The 25,292-nt window shown below is 42.4% G+C and overlaps 2 protein-coding genes across 2 annotated transcripts; both read right to left on the bottom strand.

Moving 5' to 3' along the window:
* Positions 1–4,930: 4,930 nt before the first annotated feature.
* On the bottom strand, positions 4,931–15,534 carry LOC106549942 (guanylate-binding protein 1). Its single transcript, XM_087727967.1, has 12 exons — positions 15,351–15,534; positions 14,417–14,544; positions 13,779–13,888; positions 12,579–12,775; positions 11,392–11,634; positions 10,243–10,523; positions 8,984–9,196; positions 8,711–8,813; positions 7,838–8,031; positions 6,089–6,301; positions 5,816–5,918; positions 4,931–5,136 (listed from the first exon to the last, which is right to left on the bottom strand). Exons 1-12 carry the CDS (start codon positions 15,520–15,522, stop codon positions 4,931–4,933), a joined length of 2,163 nt encoding a protein of 720 aa, XP_087584093.1. The 5' UTR covers positions 15,523–15,534.
* Positions 15,535–17,384: 1,850 nt separating this feature from the next.
* On the bottom strand, positions 17,385–21,763 carry LOC148042925 (guanylate-binding protein 1-like). Its single transcript, XM_087727966.1, has 5 exons — positions 21,135–21,763; positions 19,971–20,251; positions 18,528–18,740; positions 18,272–18,374; positions 17,385–17,569 (listed from the first exon to the last, which is right to left on the bottom strand). Exons 1-5 carry the CDS (start codon positions 21,454–21,456, stop codon positions 17,385–17,387), a joined length of 1,104 nt encoding a protein of 367 aa, XP_087584092.1. The 5' UTR covers positions 21,457–21,763.
* Between the last annotated feature and the right edge of the window lie 3,529 nt (positions 21,764–25,292).

Below are 25,292 nucleotides of genomic sequence, written 5' to 3'. Positions count from 1 at the left end.
GGAGATGCAGCTGCAGAGAAGATGTGGCAGCTGCAGAAACTTTCTTCCCAAAGAAAGACTATAAAAGTCCCTCCCCCCCATGTTCATGACCTCACTGTGACATCTAGCCCATCCCAGATCAGTGAGTACATGGGCTTTGTAATCCCAGATCCCTTCTCAAGCCACCTTCCCTCCAGGCTTCCAGGAGCCACTCAGCTGAAGGGAGGCAGTCTTCATGGCCAGGCCAGACCCCGCTAGCAGATCCCATCCGAAGGGAGTGATGGGTCCCCAATTCCCTGAGCTGAAATGGGATCACCATCCCCCCAACTTCCCCAGAGCCCCGCACAGCCTCTGATCCCTGCCCACCCAGGTCCGATATGGTCTCCAATGGTTCTCCAGCCAGCCTTTCATTCCCTCCCATCCCCATTTCCAGGGGGCGCTTTGACTTCCCGGATCCCCTGTAACTGCTTGAACAGAAAGGAGACCCATATAGCCGCTCCCGAGGACTCCAAATCCAGAAAGCTACTGCCGCTGCAGAGAAGGACCGAAGCCCAGAGGGGAGGTTGGAAAAAGCAGATGCCTCCCTCGGTCGGTCCCCCCTTTTACCATCTTTCCAAAGAAATCAATGGATCACTCCCCGACTCTCTTCGCAGCCCTCCGTGTTCTTTTTCCTCCTGCGCTCCTCTCATGGATTTTTTACAGCTACAGTAGCCGAAAGCGGCCAATTCCTCCTAAACAAAGAGCAAACTCCACTCCCTCAATGTCAATAATGTATTTTTTCATTATAAATATAATACATTCCCCACCCGGCCTCCAAGAAATGAATCACTACATGTTGGGGACCCCCTAATCTGAAGACTTCCCAGCTCAGCTGAAAGGAACCAACTGGATTCAGAGTTATGGACAGAAAACATAAATCTCTTGGGGGGAATCTGCAGATTGACTATTATCTGAGCAAGTTCTGTTTCTTATCAATTTCAGCTGTTACTAGGTGGTACAGTCATTAAGCGAGATAGCATATGATTATACTGAATGATGATGTCAGCTCTGGCTGCAGTCAATAAGTGAATCACTGTGAAACGGAAGCAGCAACTCCGTAGCTAGTCTCACAGAAGATAATTAAGCACAGGTAGTTGTGGATTGGCCCCACCCAAGAGAGTTTATAGGTGAGGCATTGGGAGGGGACATTTGCAGGAAACAACTGTTCGAATTAGTAGTGAAGAAAATCTGTCTGTATTCTAGCCGTGTCTGTTTGTTTGGATTATCTGTGTTGCTTCATTTGAACTATTTGGGTTGCTGCTGAGCTACGCTATTGAAAGTGAGTTGCCTGGGCTCTTAGCCAAAGGATTCGTTATCCCAGTAATTAAACAGTGGCAAACAGCCAAGCCTGTGTTCTGGTTTATTCACAGGCCGGGGGGGGGGGGGGGTCAGAACACATATGTATCCTCTTTTCCTGTGAAGTAATTCTAAATAATTGCAGAATAGGTAATTGGTAAACAAGGGCTACCTGTAACGTTTGAAATGCTGCCTTCATTCTTCAAGACTTTGGTTAAGGACTTATGCGATAACTCTGGAAGTGCTATGAACTATTGTGACTAGTTCTATTCCTCATTGCTGTTTCACAGCACATCCTCCTGACCATAGAAACCTTTAGGTATGCTCCCCCTTTCACTGATTCTATAATTTGCTCTCTTTACATAGTCCCATTGATTTATCCATGGGAAAAAATGTGTTTCAACCTCATCAAAATGACTTAAAGTGGAGAGGATGTGACAAAATAAGACATACTTGTGATACACTAGTCCTAAATCCAATGGTTTTCAGTTTTGGAAGTTTACTTGTTTGTTAACACACTACTACAAAATCTTGCTGAAATTATAGTGTTACCTTCGGTTTCCTTTGGATCATTTTCTCCTGCTGTTCCAGGATCTGTTTCTTTTCTTCCTCCAATTTCTCCATTAGCTTCTGACGGTTCATCTCATAACTCTGTTTCTGGTCCGCAAACTTCTGTTGCCACATTTCCTGTTTCTGCTTCTGAACCTCATCCTCTAATTCTTTTGCTTTTGCTTTCATCTTTGCATCTAGACAAGGGAAAAAGAGAGAGAGACATCGGCAGGTGGTTTGCATGTTGGCTACACTTGATGGCATGCAAATAATGTAATAAATAAGTATATTTGGCATACAGGCAATCTTTGATTAATTATACTAATTAGGACCAGAACCTCCATCACTTAGCTACTCAGTCATAAAATACAACATCATGCGACTGTGCTGTTTAATGACAGCAGTTCTAGCAGGTCTGGTTGACATCATTAAGCAAATCCTGCATCATGTTGTGATCATGACACATGGTCCCCATTTCAACTTCCTGCTCGCTTCCCCATTGACTTTACTTGTTGGAAACATGGTGAAGGTTGCAAATGATGATCACCTGACCATTGGACACTTTGATGGTCCTTAATTGCAAGACCATTTATACATTCTATTCATTCGGAACTGTCAAACATTTGAACGGTCATTGAACGAGGGATTTTTAAGTGAGGACTGCCTGAGTATATGACTATATTTACAAATGTTGGATAATATGGCAGAAAAAGAAAACCTCTCTATTATCAAGTTAAATGGAGAGGAAAGCCTTTTCCCGATGAGTGATGGGTTTAAAGATAAATCCTCTATCAGGTTTTCCCACCTTCTTTTCCCACCTTCAAAGCAGAACCAACATCCCAGCATCATCCGACAGCTTGTTCACACCTTTACCTTCTATTTCCTTCTCTTTCTTTTGAAGGCTCACGTCACATTGAAGGATGGTTTTGCTGATGTTTTCCTTGCTCTGGAGGAATTCTTTCAGGATTTTCCCTGCCTGATTGAAAGGGGAAAACAGAATAATCTGGAGCGGTATAGAATGAGAAAGAAGTTTTGCCAAAGTAAACCAATCCAAAATAAACCAACAATCTCCCCAGAGGATGGCCTGGCTCTCAAAATGAGAGCGACAAAATGAGTATTAATTTAGCAACCCTCATCATTTTGTACCATTATTCCTTTCTTAGGTGTCTCCAAGAATTGTTTCTCCACTTTTTGGAGGTCATTTACAAATTCCTGGTGGCCACCAGATCGGGAGTAGCTTCCGTTCTTGATCTTCTGCTCCAGATTCTCAGAGAGTGAATTCAATAAAGCTGAACAGATTTCAGAAGATTTCAGCCCATTTTTGCTGCAGTACTCTTCCTTTTTGCTATCCACAGATTCCTGTTAGGAATATAACAAAACAAAGCAAGAGCTGAGACTTGACAAAGAAGTCAATGGATCACTCCCCGACACCCTTCGCAGCCCCCCATGATCTTTTTCTTCCTGCGCTCCTCTCACGGATTTTTTACAACCACAGCAGCCGAAAGCGGCCAATTCCTCCTAAAAAAAAAGAGCAAACTCCACTCCCTCAATGTCAATAATGTATTTTTTCATTATAAATATAATACATTCCCCACCCGGCCTCCAAGAAATGAATCACTACATGTTGGGGACCCCCTAATCTGAAGACTTCCCAGCTCAGCTGAAAGGAACCAACTGGATTCAGAGTTATGGAAAGAAAACATAAATCTCTTGGGGGGAATCTGCAGGTTGACTATTATCTGAGCAGGTTCTGTTTCTTATCAGTTTCAGCTGTTACTAGGTGGTACAGTCATTAAGCGAGATAGCATATGATTATACTGAATGATGATGTCAGCTCTGGCTGCAGTCATTAAGTGAATCACTGCAGGTTATTAAGTGTATCTTCTTACTGGCTTCTCCAATGACTTTACTCATCAGACATTGGCTGCGAAAGTTGCAAATAGCAATTGTGTTGCTTTAGGATGCTGTAAAAGTTGGAAATTTATGTGCAAATCACAATCATGTGATCATGGTGAGGCTGTGATGGCCACAATGTCAAGGGCCAGTTACCACATGTGTTGTAGCCCAGCAGGATCCAGTGGAGCTGCTGATGGACTCGGATAGAGAGCAACCATATGAGTCTGCTCTGGACAATGTGGAGGACCCTGGGCACGGTTCAGACTCAGAGCAGGGACCAGAGAGGCTGGTTGGCCACCATGAGGTGCCTGAGGCATGGAGCAGTGGGGAGGATCAAAGGCAGTTTGTCCCTGATTCTAGATTGAGAAGGGCTGAGCAACGGAAGCAGCAACTCCGTAGCTAGTCTGACAGAAGATAATTAAGTACAGGTGGTTGTGGATTGCCCCCCCCCCAAGAGAGTTTATAGGTGAGGCGTTGGGAGGGGACATTTGCAGGAAACAACCAATCAAATTAGTAGTGAAGAGAATCTGTCTGTATTCTAGCCGTGTCTGTTTGTTTGGATTATCTGTGATGCTTCATTTGAACTATCTGGGTTGCTGCTGAGCTACGCTATTGAAAGTGAGTTGCCTGGGCTCTCAGACAAAGGATTCGTTATCCCAGTAATTAAACAGTGACAAAAAGCCAAGGCTGTGTTCTGGTTTATTCACAGGCTGGGGGGGTCAGAACACATGTGTATTTCCTTTTCTTCTGATGTAATTCTAAATAATTGCAGAATAGGTAATTGGTAAACAAGGGCTACCTGTACCGTTTGAAATGCTGCCTTCATTCTTCAAGACTTTGGTTAAGGACTTATGCGATAACTCTGGAAGTGCTATGAACTATTGTGACTAGTTCTGTTCCTCATTGCTGTTTCACAGCACATCCTCCTGACCATAGAAACCTTTAGGTATGCTCCCCCTTTCACCGATTCTATAATTTGCTCTCTTTACATAGTCCCATTGATTTATCCATGGGAAAAAATGTGTTTCAACCTCATCAAAATGACTTAAAGTGGAGAGGATGTGACAAAATAAGAAAGACATACTTGAGATACACTAGTCCTAAATCCAATGGTTTTCAGTTTTGGAAGTTTACTTGTTTGTTAACACACTACTACAAAATCTTTCTGAGATTATAGTGTTACCTTAAGTGTCCTTTGGATCATTTTCTCCTGCTGTTCCAGGATCTGTTTCTTTTCTTCCTCCAATTTCTCCATTAGCTTCTGAAGGGTCATCTCATAACTCTGTTTCTGGTACTCAAACCTCTGTTGCCCCATTTCCTGTTTCTGCTTCTGAACCTCATCCTCTAATTCTTTTGCTTTTGCTTTCATCTTTGCATCTAGACAAGGGAAAAAGAGAGAGAGACATCGGCAGGTGGTTTGCATGTTGGCTACACTTGATGGCATGCAAATAATGTAATAAATAAGTATATTTGGCATACAGGCAATCTTTGATTAATTATACTAATTAGGACCAGAACCTCCATCACTTAGCTACTCAGTCATAAAATACAACCTAATGCGACTGTACTGTTTAATGACAGCAGTTCTAGCAGGTCTGGTTGACATCATTAAGCAAATCCTGCATCATCTTGTGGTGATGTCACATGGTCCCCATTTCAACTTCCTGCTGGCTTCCCCATTGACTTTACTTGTTGGAAACATGGTGAAGGTTGCAAATGATGATCACCTGACCATTGGACACTTTGATGGTCCTTAATTGCAAGACCATTTATACATTCTATTCATTCGGAACTGTCACACATTTGAACGGTCATTGAACGAGGGATTTTTAAGTGAGGACTGCCTGAGTATATGACTATATTTACAAATGTTGGATAATATGGCAGAAAAAGAAAACCTCTCTATTATCAAGTTAAATGGAGAGGTAAGCCTTTTCCCGATGAGTGATGGGTTTAAAGATAAATCCACCTCTATCAGGTTTTTCCACCTTCTTTTCCCACCTTCAAAGCAGAACCAACATCCCAGCATCATCCGACAGCTTGTTCACACCTTTACCTTCTATTTCCTTCTCTTTCTTTTGAAGGCTCACGTCACTTTGAAGGATGGTTTTGCCAATGTTTTCCTTGCTCTGGAGGAATTCTTTCAGGATTTTCCCTGCCTGATTGAAGGGGGAAAACAGAATAATCTGGAGCGGTATAGAATGAGAAAGACGTTTTGCCAAAGTAAACCAATCCAAAGTAAACCAACAATCTCCCCAGAGGATGGCCTGGCTCTCAAAATGAGAGCGACAAAATGAGTATTAATTTGGCAACCCTCATCATTTTGTACCATTATTCCTTTCTTAGGTGTCTCCAAGAATTGTTTCTCCACTTTTTGGAGGTCATTTACAAATTCCTGGTGGCCACCAGATCGGGAGTAGCGTCCGTTCTTGATCTTCTGCTCCAGGTCCTCAGAGAGTGAGCTCAATAAAGCTGAACAGATTTCAGAAGATTTCAGCCCATTTTTGCTGCAGTACTCTTCCTTTTTGGTATCCACAGATTCCTGTTAGGAATATAACAAAACAAAGCAAGAGCTGAGACTTGACAAAGAAGTCAATGGATCACTCCCCGACACCCTTCGCAGCCCCCCATGATCTTTTTCTTCCTGCGCTCCTCTCACGGATTTTTTACAACCACAGCAGCCGAAAGCGGCCAATTCCTCCTAAAAAAAGAAGAAACTCCACTCCCTCAATGTCAATAATGTATTTTTTCATTATAAATATAATACATTCCCCACCCGGCCTCCAAGAAATGAATCACTACATGTTGGGGACCCCCTAATTTGAAGACTTCCCAGCTCAGCTGAAAGGAACCAACTGGATTCAGAGTTATGGACAGAAAACATAAATCTCTTGGGGGGAATCTGCAGGTTGACTATTATCTGAGCAGGTTCTGTTTCTTATCAGTTTCAGCTGTTACTAGGTGGTACAGTCATTAAGCGAGATAGCTTATGATTATACTGAATGATGATGTCAGCGCTGGCTGCAGTCATTAAGTGAATCACTGCAGGTTATTAAGTGTATCTTCCTACCGGCTTCTCCAATGACTTTTACTTATCAGACATTGGCTGTGAAGGTTGCAAATGAAAATTGTATTATTTTAGGATGCTGTAAAAGTTGGAAATTTATGTGCAAATCACAATCATGTGATCATGGTGATGCTGTGATGGCCACAATGTCAAGGGCCAGTTACCACATGTGTTGTAGCCCAGCAGGATCCAGTGGAGCTGCTGATGGACTCGGATAGAGAGCAACCATATGAGTCTGCTCTGGACAATGTGGAGGACCCTGGGCACGGTTCAGACTCAGAGCAGGGACCAGAGAGGCTGGTTGGCCACCAGGAAGAGGCGACATTTGCAGGAAACAACCATTCGAATTAGTAGTGAAGAGAATCTGTCTGTATTCTAGCCGTGTCTGTTCATTTGGATTATCTGCGTTGCTTCGTTTGAACTATCTGGGTTGCTGCTGAGCTACGCTATTGAAAGTGAGTTGCCTGGGCTCTCAGCCAAAGGATTCGTTATCTCAGTAATTAAACAGTGGCAAACAGCCAAGCCTGTGTTCTGGTTTATTCACAGGCTGGGGGGGGGGGGGAAAGAACACATATGTATCTTCTTTTCCTGTGAAGTAATTCTAAATAATTGCACAATAGGTAATTGGTAAACAAGGGCTGCCTGTAGCGTTTGAAATGCTGCCTTCATTCTTCAAGACTTTGGTTAAGGACCTATAGTTCATTCTATGAACTATTGTGACTAGTTCTGTTCCTCATTGCTGTTTCACAGCACATCCTCCTGACCATAGAAACCTTTAGGTATGCTCCCCCTTTCACCGATTCTATAATTTGCTTTCTTTACAAAGTCCCATTGACTTATCCATGGGAAAAAAATGTCTTTCAACCTCATCAAAATGACTTAAAGTGGAGAGGATGTGACAAGATAAGAAAGACATACTTGTGATACACTAGTCCTAAATCCAATGGTTTTCAGTTTTGGAAGTTTACTTCCAAACACTACTACAAAATCTTGCTGAGATTATAGTGTTACCTTCGGTTTCCTTTGGATCATTTTCTCCTGCTGTTCCAGGATCTGTTTCTTTTCTTCCTCCAATTTCTCCATTAGCTTCTGACGGTTCATCTCATAACTCTGTTTCTGGTCCGCAAACTTCTGTTGCCCCATTTCCTCTTTTTGCTTCTGAACCTCATCCTCTAATTCTTTTGCTTTTGCTTTCATCTTTGCATCTAGACAAGGAAAAGAGAGAGAGAGACATCGGCAGGTGGTTTGTAAGTTGGCTACACTTGATGGCATGCAAATAATGTAATAAATAAGTATATTTGGCATACAGGCAATCTTTGATTAATTATACTAATTAGGACCAGAACCTCCATCACTTAGCTACTCAGTCATAAAATACAACCTAATGCGACTGTGCTGTTTAATGACAGCAGTTCTAGCAGGTCTGGTTGACATCATTAAGCAAATCCTGCATCATCTTGTGATGATGACACATGGTCCCCATTTCAACTTCCTGCTGGCTTCCCCATTGACTTTACTTGTTGGAAACATGGTGAAGGTTGCAAATGATGATCACCTGACCATTGGACACTTTGATGGTCCTTAATTGCAAGACCATTTATACATTCTATTCATTCGGAACTGTCACACATTTGAACGGTCATTGAACGAGGGATTTTTAAGTGAGGACTGCCTGAGTATATGACTATATTTACAAATGTTGGATAATATGGCAGAAAAAGAAAACCTCTCTGTTATCAAGTTAAATGGAGGGGAAAGCCTTTTCCTCAGGAGTGATGGGTGTAAAGATAAATCCACCTTTATCAGGTTTTCCCACCTTCTTTTCCCACCTTCAAAGCAGAACCAACATCCCACCATCATCCGACAGCTTGTTCACACCTTTACCTTCTATTTCCTTATCTTTCTTTTGAAGGCTCACGTCACATTGAAGGATGGTTTTGCCAATGTTTTCCTTGCTCTGGAGAAATTCTTTCAGGATTTTCCCTGTCTGATTGAAAGGGGAAAAGAAAATAATCTGGAGCGGTATAGAATGAGAAAGAAGTTTTGCCAAAGTAAACCAATCCAAACTAAACCAACAATCTCCCCGGAGGATGGCCTGGCTCTCAAAATGAGAGCGACAAAATGAGTATTAATTTGGCAACCCTCATCATTTTGTACCATTATTCCTTTCTTAGGTATCTCCAAGAATTCTTTCTCCACTTTTTGGAGGTCATTTACAAATTCCGGATGGCCACCAGGTCGGGAGTAGCGTCCGTTCTTGATATTCTGCTCCAGGTCCTCAGAGAGTGAGCTCAATAAAGCTGAACAGATTTCAGAAGATTTCAGCTCATTTTTGCTGCAGTACTCTTCCTTTTTGCTCTCCACAGTTTTCTGTTAGGAATAAAACAAAACAAAGGAAGAGCTGAGACTTGACAAAGAAATCCATGTTTGTACACTGTATAAATTTTGGTGATGTCCCGTGATTAAACAGAACTTCATCACAATTTGAAATGACTCGTGCTCTTCCTTCAATTTAACTAGAGCAGTTTTTCTCAACCTTGGGAGCTTTAAGAGGTGTGGACTTCAACTCCCAGAATTGCCCAGCCAGAAATCTGAGAATTGAAGTCCATACATCTCAAAGCCCCCAAGGTTGAGAAACACTGAACAAAAGGATATTTAATCCTTAGAGCAGGAACATAATTTTCCATAAAAGTTTAATGATGACATTGCTTGCCATCTTGTCAATCTTACTGGCAGTTCCTAACCGCATCCATCTTGTATCTTTCTGGGCAATCAGGAATGTTTCTAAACAAAATATCTGGTGGCAGCCATCCTCCATTTGATGCTCTGTGTTCATATAAATAGAGAAACTACTGGAGGCCAACCATCACGAGCCATGGGCCTTAAATATTGTCTACATACCCATTCTTATACAGAAGATACTGGAGGCCAGGATAACAGATCCCAAGGACTCATAAGCCTTAAATACTGTCTATGAATAGGGGACCTATGGAAAGCTACAAAGAACCAACACGGGATGATTGGATCTGGCACCTGGGTCTGGAGAAAGTTCAGCAGGATGGAAATCTTGAATAAACTTCACACGGATCCAGCAGGATCCAGAGACACTCTGGACAAATGAGGCTATTTTACCTGTTCCTTCCTGGCCTTTGAACTTTGCCTTTGTGGTGACATGCAGACAGCTTCACAGATGTTTACCTGCCCTTCCTGTCCTCATCAGTACACACTTGAGGACCTCACAGCAGTGTGACAAAACACAATTAATGTTGCTGGTTTTCTGGGCAAGATCTATTTAATTCGCACATATTTTAATCTTGTATCGTATTTTGGTATAGTATGCCTTATTTTAATTGTGATGCTTCTGACACAAATAAACAAACATCCTCTATGAAGGTTGCTGTCTTATTATTACCTACCATGAATTGAGCCAGAAATTGACGTGTATCATCCTTAAAGGAACAAGCTATGAACTTCTTGAGGGCTTGTTCCTCACATTTTTTATGTAGATCCAGAAGTTCCTGGAGAGTCTCAGTGGGTAGCTGCAATGTTTGCTCCATCAGCTGTGCATAGTGAGCAACAGCTTCCTGCACGGCTACCCTGTTCTCAACCTCTGCCAAGGCCAAGACTTCATTCTCCAGGCAGGGAACGTTCCCACTGGAGATAGTATCCACATAGGCCTTGACTAACTTTGCCAACACTGCATGGAGAAAAATAGTACAGATTGTTGGACAATCAGCCAGACATCTTCAACCATCATTACTCATTGTGGCCCACACAAGAATTTAAGGCATTGCGCCATAACATGCTTGCCAATCATCTATAGAACTTCTCAGTCATCCAGGTCATGGTTGTCCCAAGGGTGCTTTTTCTAAAGGCAACTGGACTTTCTTGGTTTTTCCTTGAAGATGTTTCTCTTCTTATTCAAGAAGCTTCTTCAGTTCACTGAACTGAGCTGAACTGAAGAAGCTTCTTGGATGAGGGTCGAAATGTCAATGAAAAACCAAGAAAGTCCAGTTGCCTTTTGAAAAAGTCCTGTTGGGACACACTTGCCAGTTAGGATGGATGGGTCACTGCCCTATTTTCCCACCTGCATGGCTTTCTGGAGGACACTTCATTCAGTAGAATGAGGCATAATGAGCACAGATCTTCCAGACTCAACAATAGCTGATAAGAAAAAAAAGTCTGAATAGTAGAAATGACAGAACATGGAGACAGCAGAATAGAAAAGAAAGGACTGGATAAGAGACTTGTAAATAGAAAGACTGGAGCAGAAAAAGCAAAGGTGGAACCAATAGTAATAGGTCTCTGGGATGCAAACTCGAAACATCTGGAGCATCACTTCAACACTATCAGCATTGACAAAATCCCCATAAGTCGATTGCAAATGGCAGTTTTATTTTGATCAGAGTATAACCCAAGACGATATCTTTAATGTTATCAAACATGCACATCTGCCTATCCCAGATCCTTGAGGACTTGATAGGCGGACAAAAGTGCCAAATCCATGTAAACATCTGGCTCAGTATGCAACCAAGCACAATTATCATAGAGCTTGAAGGACTCACAGTTGCCAGTGACAATATGCCCTCCTGGAAGAGTCTTTTCTTGAGATGTTTCATAGATATAATGGCAGAATTTCTTTGCTTGTTCCACAAAACCTTTGTGCAGCTGATCATCCGACATCTGTCCCACATTGCATAAGTTCTCAGGTGTAGTAGGGCAATAAAAGGTGAAGCATTTCCGGGTGGGGAAGAACAGTCGGATGCATTTCCGTGGCAGATTGAATTCCTGCTCCTTCTTGCTGTCACCTAGAAAGCAACATGTCGATCTTGCAAGTAAATCTGAATTGCATCTGCCAGTGGGCATTTCACTTGGGAAAGTCCCCATCCATATTAATTAGCACTATTTAATTGTTATCCTTACCAAGTACAAGTATCTCCTCTTAGTTTGGACACCCTTCCTCTCTTATAGAGGCAACAAATCTATAATGTGAGTTTTTCTTGTTTCCAAATCAAGGATTTTGGATAATCTCTATTTAACATGCTGCACTGTGATTTGCTCAGAAGGACTTTGTGGAAAAGCAATGCACAAATTAAGGGTGATTTAATCTTTCAAAGTGTCAACTCAGCCAACAAAGTATATGCAAGTTGCAATCTGAAATTCCATGTAGTGCTTTCTGAAATCCCAACCTGATTGATATTAATCGAGAAAACAGAGCATTGAAGAAATAATACCATTGCTTGTTTTCCAACAAATAATGTGGTCAGGGAACACTGAGGAAGACAATTCAGTTTTTATTTCAGTGCCATGACTACTGACCTTGAAATGGATTTCCTAAGGAAAACAGATTCCTACTGGATATTTTGTTTATTTAGGGTTTTTTAATTCAATTATTCTTATTATTTCTGCTTTTATTTTGTTCTCATTTTAAAATACCTGTAATCAGGTAGAATGGTAGCATCTCAGTTATTCCAACAGAGAATTCTTAATATAATTGCTTTCTATTATCAGGATGTCTAGTAATTGCCCCAAGATACCCAGGTGATTTTCATGCCTGAGGCATTGGTGCAACCTACAATTTCCTGATTTCTAGTCTGGTTCCTTCATTCTAGACCAAAAAGCCTTTGGTGACTCTTTTGCTTCTTGAGGTCTATTCTGAAACTCCCTAAAGAAGGAAAATTTAGGCCAAATGGCTCCTATTCCATTCCTCCTATGACCACATAGATCTTCACACCGAATTCGTCATCCATACCTTTTTTTAATTTCAGAGCATTTTCAAGATATTCATCCTCTGTGATGGGTTTCCCATCCCGTTGCAGCTGCAGTGTGAAATCTCGCACAGCCCAGACAAAGGTTGGGACGAAGCCAACAAATCCAGAAGTGTCATCTGTATCTCCAGGAGTGGAGGAAGACTTGGCCTTGATATGTTTAGACAGCTCCGTCACAAAACTGTTGGCCCCGTTTAGGAATCAAACAATATACTTGTACAGTGAATAAAGAGGATGGTCTTGAAGGATGGAGAGAAGAAGCGTCAAATAAATGAAACTTTGATCAGGCGAAAAAGTAGATTGCAAAAACGCCTGAGATAGACCCCATCTATAACTGTAGCTATTCTAATAAAAGTAACTTTAGGTCTACATGGTGTCTGATTCCTTCTCTGGTCAACCTGATAGTGCTGACATCAATAGAAAACATTTCTGTGAAAAGCCCAGTTCCTTCCCTACCACAGAGCCAGACATGGTCAATCGAATAAGGAGAAGCACATGGGTTGGTTGGTTCCTAAATAATACTTACTGTATTTGAAATGAGTTTCTGTATTTACATTTATTTGCCAAAATTCTTTTCTTAGTATTTGCTTTTCTGTATTAATTCTGCTCATTATGCAGCACAACACCCTAAAAAACTAGTTTCTCTTCAATCGTTATTTATTAAAATGTAATTAACACACAACTAAGGTTACCCATAGATTTCTCCCTTTTCTCTACTGTTAAGGATACCAAGTGCCATACATATCAGTGTTACTGAAAGATTTCTGAAAGAATCCAAAAGTGCTAGATTAATCTGAGTTGCAATGAGAAGGTTGGGATAGATTGACAAGAGCAGACACCATTTTAAACGTCTTGAGTTGTTTAAAACAAAACAAAATGTTCTTCCTTTTTTGTCTCTTTCTTTTTCTTATTCTATATTTATTTTTCTTAATTTTTATCTCATTTCTTGAAACCTTTAATAAAACTTATACCCCAAATAAAACAAAACAAAATTCTAATAATAGACTTCACTTGTTTCTTGCCTCAATCCATTTCTGTGTCTGCACAATACCCCAAAATGTAAGCCAGTCAACATTCAATCTAATCAAGCTTAGCACGTGGGAAATTGCAGTGGGTGAGTTTTGAAATTATGTAGGCAAGGATGTTCCTGAAGGCCATAACAGAGCTATCCTTGCAAAGGATACTGAAGCTTGTCCAGGGCAGTCTGATCAATGGTCCCCACACTGTTGTAGACCAGGGTGCTGCTCAACAACACGGCTAAAGAGAAGATCCAGGTATCATTTTCAGGACTGCCCTAAAGAGGAAAAAGACTAGGTTATGATCTGTTCCTGATTTCTGCTGAGTATGTGTATCTATGTCTATTAGAAGGCAACATTTTATAAGAATAAGATACCATTCATTCACCAGCTCAGTATACATTCACTGAGTCCTTCATCTATTCAGACAATCGCAGGGTGCTGGGAGTTGTAGTTTAGGAAACTTTGAGGCCATGCATTGTAGGAGTTTCAAAGGACAGTTGCAGGGTGTTACATAAAAGCAAGTCTCCCCCATTTATTTCGCTTGTCAAAAGATGGCTAGGAAGATGGTAAATGTCCCTGGGACTCTACAACTATCCTATATACATGCTAATTGCCAAGCTCCTAAATTTTTATCACGTGACCATGCTGATGCTGTGATGGTTGTAAATGCAACACTTTTTTTCAGTGCTGCTGTAACTTCAAATAGTCACTAAATGAATAGTTGTCAGTCAAGGACTACCTGAAAACAGATGTTTCATCAGTGTGATATTTTATACAAAGAAATAGGCAAATAAAAAAATCACCTTTTCCACGTCACCCAACCCTTCAGTATCCAGCATGATAAGGGTTTGGTTAGGCCTGTCCGGATGGGGAACGCACCACATCCAGATTCCATTCGTTTTTGCTTCCACTGTGGCGCCCAAAGAGAAACCTACAAACGGGAAAATGTGTTATGGTTTAGATCCCAATCGGTCATCTTGTAATATGTGAGCTACGGTTAATAATTAGACACAGATTCTTACCACCAGTTTTTCTGGTTGTTTACTGAATTTACCCCTTGAAACAAGAAGTTATGCTTGGTGCAGTTTCCAGATGAAAATGCTCATCAAATATACTTCATTTTGCAATATATGAAAAAGCACAAGAACCCTCAAAAGATAAGGGGCCTATATTTCTGAGAAACTAGAAAACATCATAAGACGACATAAATATGTATTGATTAAAAAACAATTAAAACATTATGTAATGGTACGTGTGAAAGTCCTTGGGAGATGGACAAAGAGATGCTGCCTAGCCCTAGACAACGATCAGATAAGAAACAGTACAGGCTGCCGACTAATACTGGGAGGACAAGAGGCTCAGAAGGGACCCTCCCTAGTTTCTCCAGTGGTAAAGATGGGTGAAGAATTGCACTTTGAGACATGCAACATTTGTCAAGGCAGCTTCACAAGAAAGTAAAAATAGCTCATTTGGTCATGTTTCCTGGCTGGTTTTCCCCACAAGGCTGACATTTTATAATTTTACGATAATAAAGCTTATGATAAAATTCTGCATGATCACATCAGCCTAAATGGTCCATTCATAGTCATTGGACCACAAGGGGCATTTAGGAAAATGATAGTCCTGGACTCCATACCTGGCCATCAGAGCAGAAAACCCAGGATTTGGGGATGTTCCTTTTCCCACAAAGGTTTTGCCCTTGTCCATATTGCCCTGGCTCATCTCAGTCCTTCTCACCTGAATTTTTGCCAGCCAACCTGTTCATCAGGTAGGACTTGCCCGTGTAATACGGTCCCACAATGGACACCACCACTACTGGATTCTGGATTTCCGAGAGCAACTGAAGGGCCTCCAGAGAAACATGGAGGCGATTTCTTCTGTTCTCAACCAGGCACACCGGAGCCTCCATCCTGGCTTTGGAGGAGATGCAGCTGCAGAGAAGATGTGGCAGCTGCAGAAACTTTCTTCCCAAAGAAAGACTATAAAAGTCCCTCCCCCCCATGTTCATGACCTCACTGTGACATCTAGCCCATCCCAGATCAGTGAGTACATGGGCTTTGTAATCCCAGATCCCTTCTCAAGCCACCTTCCCTCCAGGCTTCCAGGAGCCACTCAGCTGAAGGGAGGCAGTCTTCATGGCCAGGCCAGACCCCGCTAGCAGATCCCATCCGAAGGGAGTGATGGGTCCCCAATTCCCTGAGCTGAAATGGGATCACCATCCCCCCAACTTCCCCAGAGCCCCGCACAGCCTCTGATCCCTGCCCACCCAGGTCCGATATGGTCTCCAATGGTTCTCCAGCCAGCCTTTCATTCCCTCCCATCCCCATTTCCAGGGGGCGCTTTGACTTCCCAGATCCCCTGTAACTGCTTGAACAGAAAGGAGACCCATATAGCCGCTCCCGAGGACTCCAAATCCAGAAAGCTACTGCCGCTGCAGAGAAGGACCGAAGCCCAGAGGGGAGGTTGGAAAAAGCAGATGCCTCCCTCGGTCGGTCCCCCCTTTTACCATCTTTCCAAAGAAATCAATGGATCACTCCCCGACTCTCTTCGCAGCCCTCCGTGTTCTTTTTCCTCCTGCGCCCCTCTCACGGATTTTTTACAGCTACAGTAGCCGAAAGCGGCCAATTCCTCCTAAACAAAGAGCAAACTCCACTCCCTCAATGTCAATAATGTATTTTTTCATTATAAATATAATACATTCCCCACCCGGCCTCCAAGAAATGAATCACTACATGTTGGGGACCCCCTAATCTGAAGACTTCCCAGCTCAGCTGAAAGGAACCAACTGGATTCAGAGTTATGGACAGAAAACATAAATCTCTTGGGGGGAATCTGCAGATTGACTATTATCTGAGCAAGTTCTGTTTCTTATCAGATTCAGCTGTTACTAGGTGGTACAGTCATTAAGCGAGATAGCATATGATTATACTGAATGATGATGTCAGCTCTGGCTGCAGTCAATAAGTGAATCACTGTGAAACGGAAGCAGCAACTCCGTAGCTAGTCTCACAGAAGATAATTAAGCACAGGTAGTTGTGGATTGGCCCCACCCAAGAGAGTTTATAGGTGAGGCATTGGGAGGGGACATTTGCAGGAAACAACTGTTCGAATTAGTAGTGAAGAAAATCTGTCTGTATTCTAGCCGTGTCTGTTTGTTTGGATTATCTGTGTTGCTTCATTTGAACTATTTGGGTTGCTGCTGAGCTACGCTATTGAAAGTGAGTTGCCTGGGCTCTTAGCCAAAGGATTCGTTATCCCAGTAATTAAACAGTGGCAAACAGCCAAGCCTGTGTTCTGGTTTATTCACAGGCCGGGGGGGGGGGGTCAGAACACATATGTATCCTCTTTTCCTGTGAAGTAATTCTAAATAATTGCAGAATAGGTAATTGGTAAACAAGGGCTACCTGTAACGTTTGAAATGCTGCCTTCATTCTTCAAGACTTTGGTTAAGGACTTATGCGATAACTCTGGAAGTGCTATGAACTATTGTGACTAGTTCTATTCCTCATTGCTGTTTCACAGCACATCCTCCTGACCATAGAAACCTTTAGGTATGCTCCCCCTTTCACCGATTCTATAATTTGCTCTCTTTACATAGTCCCATTGACTTATCCATGGGAAAAAATGTGTTTAACCAAATCAAAATGACTTAAAGTGGAGAGGATGTGACAAAATAAGACATACTTGTGATACACTAGTCTTAAATCCAATGGTTTTCAGTTTTGGAAGTTTACTTGTTTGTTAACACACTACTACAAAATCTTACTGAGATTATAGCGTTACCTTCAGTGTCCTTTGGATCATTTTCTTCAGCTCTTCCAGGATCTGTTTCTTTTCTTCCTCCAATTTCTCCATTAGCTTCTGAAGGGTCATCTCATAACTCTGTTTCTGGTCCTCAAACTTCTGTTGCCCCATTTCCTCTTTTTGCTTCTGAACCTCATCCTCTAATTCTTTTGCTTTTGCTTTCATCTTTGCATCTAGACAAGGAAAAGAGAGAGAGAGACATCGGCAGGTGGTTTGTAAGTTGGCTACACTTGATGGCATTCAAATAATGTAATAAATAAGTATATTTGGCATACAGGCAATCTTTGATTAATTATACTAATTAGGACCAGAACCTCCATCACTTAGCTACTCAGTCATAAAATACATCATCATGTGACGGTGCTGTTTAATGACAGCAGTTCTAGCAGGTCTGGTTGACATCATTAAGCAAATCCTGCATCATCTTGTGGTGATGTCACATGGTCCCCATTTCAACTTCCTGCTGGCTTCCCCATTGACTTTACTTGTTGGAAGACAGCAGTGAAAGTTGCAAATGATGATCACCTGACCATTGGCCACTTTGATGGTCCTTAATTGCAAGACCATTTATACATTCTATTCATTCAGAACTGTCACACATTTGAACGGTCTTTGAATGAGGCGTTTTTAAGTGAGGACTGCCTGAGTATATGAGTACATTTACAAATGTTGTATAATATGGCAGAAAAAGAAAACCTCTCTGTTATCAAGTTAAATGGAGAGGAAAGCCTTTTCCCGATCAGTGATGGGTTTAAAGATAAATCCACCTTTATCAGGTTTTCCCACCTTCTTTTCCCACCTTCAAAGCAGAACCAACATCCCACCATCATCCAAGAGCTTGTTCACAAGTTTACCTTCTGTTTCCTTATCTTTCTTTTGAAGGCTCATGTCACATTGAAGGATGGTTTTGCTGATGTTTTCCTTGCTCTGGAGGAATTCTTTCAGGAATTTCCCTGCCTGATTGAAAGGGGAAAAGAGAATAATCAGGAGCAGTATAGAATGAGAAAGAAGTTTTGCCAACGTAAACCAATCCAAACTAAACCAACAATCTCCCCGGAGGATGAGAGTGACAAAATGAGTATTAATTTCGCAACCCTCATCATTTTGTACCATTATTCCTTTCTTAGGTGTCTCCAAGAATTGTTTCTCCACTTTTTGGAGGTCATTTACAAATTCCTGGTGACCACCAGATCGGGAGTAGCTTCCGTTCTTGATGTTCTGCTCCAGGTCCTCAGAGAGTGAGCGCAATAAAGCTGAACAGATTTCAGAAGATTCCCGCTCATTTTTGCTGCAGTACTCTTCCGTTTTGCTATTCACAGTTTTCTGTTAGGAATAAAACAAAACAAAGCAAGAGCTGAGACTTGACAAAGAAATCCATGTTTGTACACTGTATAAATTTGAGTGATCTTCCGTGATTAAACAGAACTTCATCACCATTTGAAATGACTCATACCCTTCCTTCAATTTATCTAGAGTAGTGTTTCTCAACCTTGGGGGCTTTAAGAGGTGTGGACTTCAACTCCCAGAATTACCAGCCAGAATTCTGGGAGTTGAAGTCCACACATCTTAAAGCCTCCAAGGTTGAGAAACACTGAACAAAAGGATATTTAATCCTTAGAGCAGGAACATGATTGTCCATAAATGCTTGATGATGAAATTGCTTGCCATCTTGTCAATCTTACTGGCAGTTCCTAACCGCATTCATCTTGTATTTTCTGGGCAATCAGGAATGTTTCTAAACAAAATATCTAGTGGCAGCCATCCTCCATTTGATGCTCTGTGTTCATATAAATAGAGAAACTACTGGAGGCAACCATCACCTTTGGAAAGCTACAAAGAACCAACACGGGATGGTTGGATCTGGCACCTGGGTCTGGAGAAAGTTGAGCAGGATGGAAATCTTGAATAAACTTCACATGGATCCAACAAGATCCAGAGACACTCTGGACAAATGGGGCTATCCATTGGCCTTTGCCCTTTGCGATTGTGGTGACATGCAGACAGCCACACAGATGTATACCTGTCCTTCCTGTCTTCATTAGAACACACTTGAGGACCTCACGGCAGTGTGACAAAACACAATTAATGTTGCTAGGTTCTGAGCAAGATCTATTTAACTTGTACATATTTTAATCATGTATTTTATATTTTAGATTTTGTGTGGTATAGTATGCCTTATGTCGGTGGTGTCAAACTTGATTTCATTGAGGGCTGCATCAGGTTGTGTTTGACCTGGGAGGGCAGGGTGTGCGTGGCCGGCTGGACGTCACTCATGTTGGGGGAGGCTGTGGTGGCCCGAGCACTCTGCCAGGGAATATGGGGTCGCAAGCTGCGTTTTCGCTGGCATAGGCACTACAGGCTGGGCCTTTGTTGTTGCTAGGGCGGCCGCGTAAGGCAGACCTAAGCATCCCGTGGCCAAGATCTAAGAACCTCACAGGCCAAATCTGGCCCCTGGGCCTTGAGTGTGACACCCCTGCCTTATTTTAATTGTGATGCTTCTGACACAAATAAACAAACATCCTCTATGAAGGTTGCTGTCTTATTATTACCTACCATGAATTCAGCCTGGAATTGACGTGTATCATCCTTAAAGGAACGATCCATGAACTTCTTGAGGGCTTGTTCCTCACATTTTTTATGTAGATCCAGAAGTTCCTGGAGAGTCTCAGTGGGTAGCTCCACGCTTTGCTCCATCAGCTGTGCATAGTGAGCAACAGCTTCCTGCACGGCTGCCCTGTTCTCAATCTCTGCCAAGGCCAAGACTTCATTCTCCAGGCAGGGAACGTTCCCACTGGAGATAGTATCCACATAGGCCTTGACTAACTTTGCCAACACTGCATGGAGAAAAATAGTACAGATTGTTGGACAATCAGCCAGACATCTTCAACCATCATTACTCATTGTGGCCCACACAAGAATTTAAGGCATTGCGCCATAACATGCTTGCCAATCATCTATAGAACTTCTCAGTCATCCAGGTCATGGTTGTCCCAAGGGTGCTTTTTCTAAAGGCAACTGGACTTTCTTGGTTTTTCCTTGAAGATGTTTCTCTTCTTATTCAAGAAGCTTCTTCAGTTCACTGAACTGAGCTGAACTGAAGAAGCTTCTTGGATGAGGGTCGAAATGTCAATGAAAAACCAAGAAAGTCCAGTTGCCTTTTGAAAAAGTCCTGTTGGGACACACTTGCCAGTTAGGATGGATGGGTCACTGCCCTATTTTCCCACCTGCATGGCTTTCTGGAGGACACTTCATTCAGTAGAATGAGGCATAATGAGCACAGATCTTCCAGACTTAACAATAGATGATAAGACAAAAAAGTCTGAATAGCGGAAGTGACAGAACATGGAGACAGCAGAATAGAAAAGAAAGGACTGGGGAAGATAACAAAATTCCCAGACTTGTAAATACAATGACTGGGGCAGAAGAAAGCAAAGGTGGAACCAATAGTAATAAGTGTCTCGGATGCAAATCCGAAACAACTGGAGCATCACTTCAACACTATCAACATTGAAAAAATCCCCTTCAAACAATTGCAAATGGCAGTTTTACTCGGACCAGCGTACAACCCAAGACGATATCTTTAATGTTATCAAACATGCACATCTGCCTATCCCAGATCCTTGAGGACTTGATAAGTGGACAAAAGTGCCAAATCCATGTAAACATCTGGCTCAGTATGCAACCAAGCATAATTATAATAGAGCTAGAAGGACTCACAGTTGCCAGTGACAATGTGCCCTCCTGGAAGAGTCTTTTCTCGAGATGTTTCATAGATATGATGACAGAATTTCTTTGCTTGTTCCACAAATTCAGGCTCCAGCTGATTATCCACCATCTTTTCCACATAGGGTAAGTTCCTACTTTTAGTAGGGCAATCAAAGATGAAGCACTTCCGGGTGGGGAAGAACAGTCGGATGCATTGCCGTGGCAGATTGAATGCCTGCTCCTTCTTGCTGTCACCTAGAAAGCAACATGTCGATCTTACAAGTAAATCTGAATTGCATCTGCCAGTGGGCATTTCACTGGGGAAAGTCCCCATCCATATTAATTAGCACTATTTAATTGTTATCCTTACCAAGTACAAGTATATCCTCTTACTTTGGCCACCCTTCCTCTCTTATAGAGGCCACAAATCTATAATGTGAGTTTTTCTTGTTTCCAAATCAGGGATTTTGGATAATCTCTATTTAACACACTGCACTGTGATTTGCCCAGAAGGACTTTGTGGAAAAGCAATGTACAAATTAAGGGTGATTTAATCTTTCAAAGTGTCAACTCAGCCAACAAAGTATATGCAAGTTGCAATCTGAAATTCCATGCGGTGCCTTCTGAAATTCCAACCCCAATTTAGATTAATCGAAAAAACAGAGCATTGAAGAAATAATACCATTGCTTGTTTTCCAACAAATAATGTGGTCAGGGAACAACTGAGGAAGTTGTTTATATTTTTATATCAGTTTATATTTCAGTGCCATGACTACTGACCTTGAAATGGATTTCCTAAGGAAATCCACTACCCAGTAGATTCCTACTGGAAATCTACTACCCAGTAGATTCCTACTGGGTATTTTGTTGTCTATTTATTAGATTCAATTATTCTTATTATATCTGCTGAGTCTTATTTTACAATGTCCTGTAATCAGGTAGAATGGCAGATTCTTAGCCATTCCAACAGAGAATTCTTAATATAATTGCTTTCTATTATTAGGGTGTCTAGTAATTAGTCAAAAGCACCCAGATGACTTTCATACCTGAGGCATTAAGCAACCTACCATTTCCTGATTTCTAGTCTGGTGCCTTCATTCTAGACCAAAGATCTTTGGTGTCTCTTTTTCTTCTTGAGGTCTATCCTCCCTAAACAGTTTAGTCCCGGTGGCTCTTATTCCTTATTCAAATGACCACATAGATCTTCACACTGAATTTGTCATCAGTACCTTCTTTTAATTTCAGAGCATGTTTGAGATATTCATCCTCTGTGATGGATTTCCCATCCCGTTGCAGCTGCAGTGTGAAATCTCGCACAGACCAAACAAAGTTTGGGAAGAAGCAAACAAATTCAGAAGAATCATCTGTATCTCCAGTAGTGGAGGAAGACTTGGCCTTGATATGTTTAGACAGCTCCGTCACAAAACTGTTAACCCAGTATAGGAATCAAACAATATACTTGTACAGTGATTGAAGAGGATGGTCTTGAGGGATGGAGAGAAGGACCATCAAATTAATGAAACTTTCACCAGGCCAGTAAAGGAGACTGCAAAAATACCTTGGATAGCTCCCAACTCAATTCTTGAGAAGAAAAAAGAGGGAGGAATGGAAGCACAATCAGATTGTCAAGATGTTGTAACTCTAGCTGTTCTAATAAAAGTAGTGTCTGATTCTTACTCTGGTCTACCTGATAAGAGTGACATCAAAAGAAAACATCTGTGAAAAGCCTAGTTCTGCCTCTACCATAAAGCCAGATATAGTCAAGTAAGGAGAAGCATATGTCTTGATTGGTCCCTAAAAACTATTTATTTGAAATGATAGTTTCAGTATTTTTATTTATTTGCCAAACTTCTTTTCTTAATATTGACTATTGAGTATTAATCCTACAGATGATACAGCACAACATAAAAGACTAGTTTCTCTCCAATCATTATTTATTAAAATATATTGTATGTAGATATAATATAATTAACATATTGCTTAGCTTACCAGTAGATTTCTCCCTTTTCTCTACTGCTAAGAAGATGAAGTGCCATATGTCTCAGTGCTACTGAAAGATTTCTGAAAGGATCCAGAAGTGCCTGATTAATTTTAGATGCTATAAAGATGGGATTGATTGATGAGCGAGAAACCATTTTGAATGTATTGAATTATTTAAAACAAAATAACTCACATTTCTGTTTCTTCCATTTCTCTTTTCCTTACTCTATATTTATTTTTCTTAATCTTTTACCTCATTTCTTAAATTTCTTAATTTCTTATCACCTTCCATAAGATAAAACAAAATTATCCATGTTGATGAACAATGGGGTTCTAATAACAGACTTCACCTATTCCTTGCCTCAATCCATTTCTGTGTCTGCACAATACCCCAAAATGTAAGCCAATCAACATTCAATCTAATCAAGCTTAGTTTTAGTTTAGTTTTAGTTTTAAAGTTTATTTATATGCCGCCCTTTTCCCTGGGGGGACTCAGGGTGGCTTACAACTTTAAAAATGGGGTGAGACAAACTTTTAACATATAAGACAAATACATAATTAAAACACAACATTCATACTATTCGGGCGGGTTGTAGTCTTAACCCCAGGTCTGACGGGATAGCCAGGTTCTGAGGGCTGTGCGGAAGGTCTGGAGGGTGGTGAGGGTATGAATTTCCACGGGGAGATCGTTCCACAGGGTCGGGGCTACCACCGAGAAGGCTCTCCTCCGCGTAGTCGCCAGTCGACACTGACTGGCGGATGGAATTCGGAGGAGGCCTAATCTGTGTGATCAAATTGGTCGCGAGGAAGTAATTGGCAGGAGGCGGTCTCTCAAGTACCCAGATCCACTACCATGAAGGGCTTTATGGGTGGCAAGTAGCACCTTGAAGCGCACCCGGAGATCGACAGGTAGCCAGTGCAGCTCGCGGAGGATAGGTGTTATGTGGGTGAAACGAGGTGCACCCACAATCGCTCGCGCGGCCGCATTCTGGACTAGCTGAAGTCACCAAATACTCTTCAAGGGCAGCCCCATGTAGAGCACATTGCAGTATTCCAGCCTAGAGGTCACAAGGGCACGAGTGACTGTTGTGAGAGCCTCCCGGTTCAGATAGGGGCGCAAATGGTGGACCAGGCGAACCTGGGCAAATGCCCCCCTGGTCACAGCTGACAAGTGATGTTCGAAAGTCAGCTGTGGGTCCAGGAGGACTCCCAAGTTGCGGACCCTGTCTGAGGGGCGTAGTGTTTGACCCCCCAGCCTGAGAGATGGAATACTAGCCAAATTGGTGGGAGGGAAACACAACAGCCACTCGGTCTTATCTGGGTTGAGCACGAGTTTGTTAGCCCTCATCCAGTCACTAACAGCTTCAAGTCCCTGGTTCATCACTTCCACTGCTTCATTGAGTTGGCATGGAGCGGACAGATACAACTGGGTATCGTCCACATACTGGTGGTATTTTATCCCGTGCCGCCGAATGATCTCGCCCAGCGGTTTCATGTAGATGTTGAAAAGTACGGGGGACAGGACCCAACCCTGCGGCACCCCATATGTTAGGGGCCTAGGGGTCGATCTCTGCCCTCCAACTAACACCGACTGCGACCTGTCCGAGAGGTAAGAGGAGAACCACTGCAAAACAGTGCCTCCCACCCCCACCTCCTGCAGTCGTCGCAGAAGGATACCATGGTCGATGGTATCGAAAGCCACTGAGAGGTCAAGGAGAACCAGGATGGAGGCGTAGCCTCCGTCCCTGGCTCTCCAGAGGTCATCGGTCAATGCGACCAAAGCGGTTTCTGTGCTGTAGCCAGGCCTGAAGCCGGACTGGAAGGGGTCAAGATAGCTAGCTTCCTCCAAGGACCACTGGAGCTGAAAGGCCACCACCTTCTCAACAACCTTCCCCACAAAGGGGAGGTTGGAGACTGGATGATAATTGTTAAGAATGGCTGGATCCAAGGATGGTTTCTTCAGGAGGGGTCTCACCACCGCCGCTTTAAGTGCGGGGGGAAAGACCCCCCCTCCCGAAGGGAGGCAGTAACAACCGCCTGGATCCAGCCCCGTGTCACCTCCCTGCTGTTAGCAACCAGCCAGGAGGGGCACGGGTCCAGTACACATGTGGAGGCACTCACAGCTCTCATGGCCTTGTCCACGTCCCTAGGGGCAACATCCTGAAACTCAACCCAGGGGTGGTCTACCAG

This window comes from Thamnophis sirtalis, unplaced genomic scaffold (assembly GCF_051295495.1).
Source record: "Thamnophis sirtalis isolate CommonGarterSnake01/CBP01778 unplaced genomic scaffold, rThaSir2_p1.2 scaffold_13, whole genome shotgun sequence".
Classification (NCBI taxonomy): Eukaryota; Metazoa; Chordata; class Lepidosauria; order Squamata; family Natricidae; genus Thamnophis; species Thamnophis sirtalis.
The sequence above is the reverse complement of the archived record's forward strand: the minus strand, read 5'-3'. Positions and strand labels throughout refer to the sequence as shown.

Coding starts and splice junctions, on each gene's coding strand:
- LOC106549942 (XM_087727967.1), bottom strand. CDS start 15,522: ATGGAGGCTCCGGTGTGCCTGGTTGAGAACAGAAGAAATCGCCTCCAT. Junction 11,635..12,578: donor TGCTCTGAAATTAAAAAAAG/GTATGGATGACG, acceptor GTTGCTTTCTAG/GTGACAGCAAGAAGGAGCAG. Junction 8,814..8,983: donor TACCTAAGAAAGGAATAATG/GTACAAAATGAT, acceptor CCTTTCAATCAG/ACAGGGAAAATCCTGAAAGA.
- LOC148042925 (XM_087727966.1), bottom strand. CDS start 21,456: ATGGGGACTTTCCCCAGTGAAATGCCCACTGGCAGATGCAATTCAGAT. Junction 18,741..19,970: donor AATTCCAGGCTGAATTCATG/GTAGGTAATAAT, acceptor TATTCCTAACAG/AAAACTGTGAATAGCAAAAC. Junction 18,375..18,527: donor CACCTAAGAAAGGAATAATG/GTACAAAATGAT, acceptor CCTTTCAATCAG/GCAGGGAAATTCCTGAAAGA.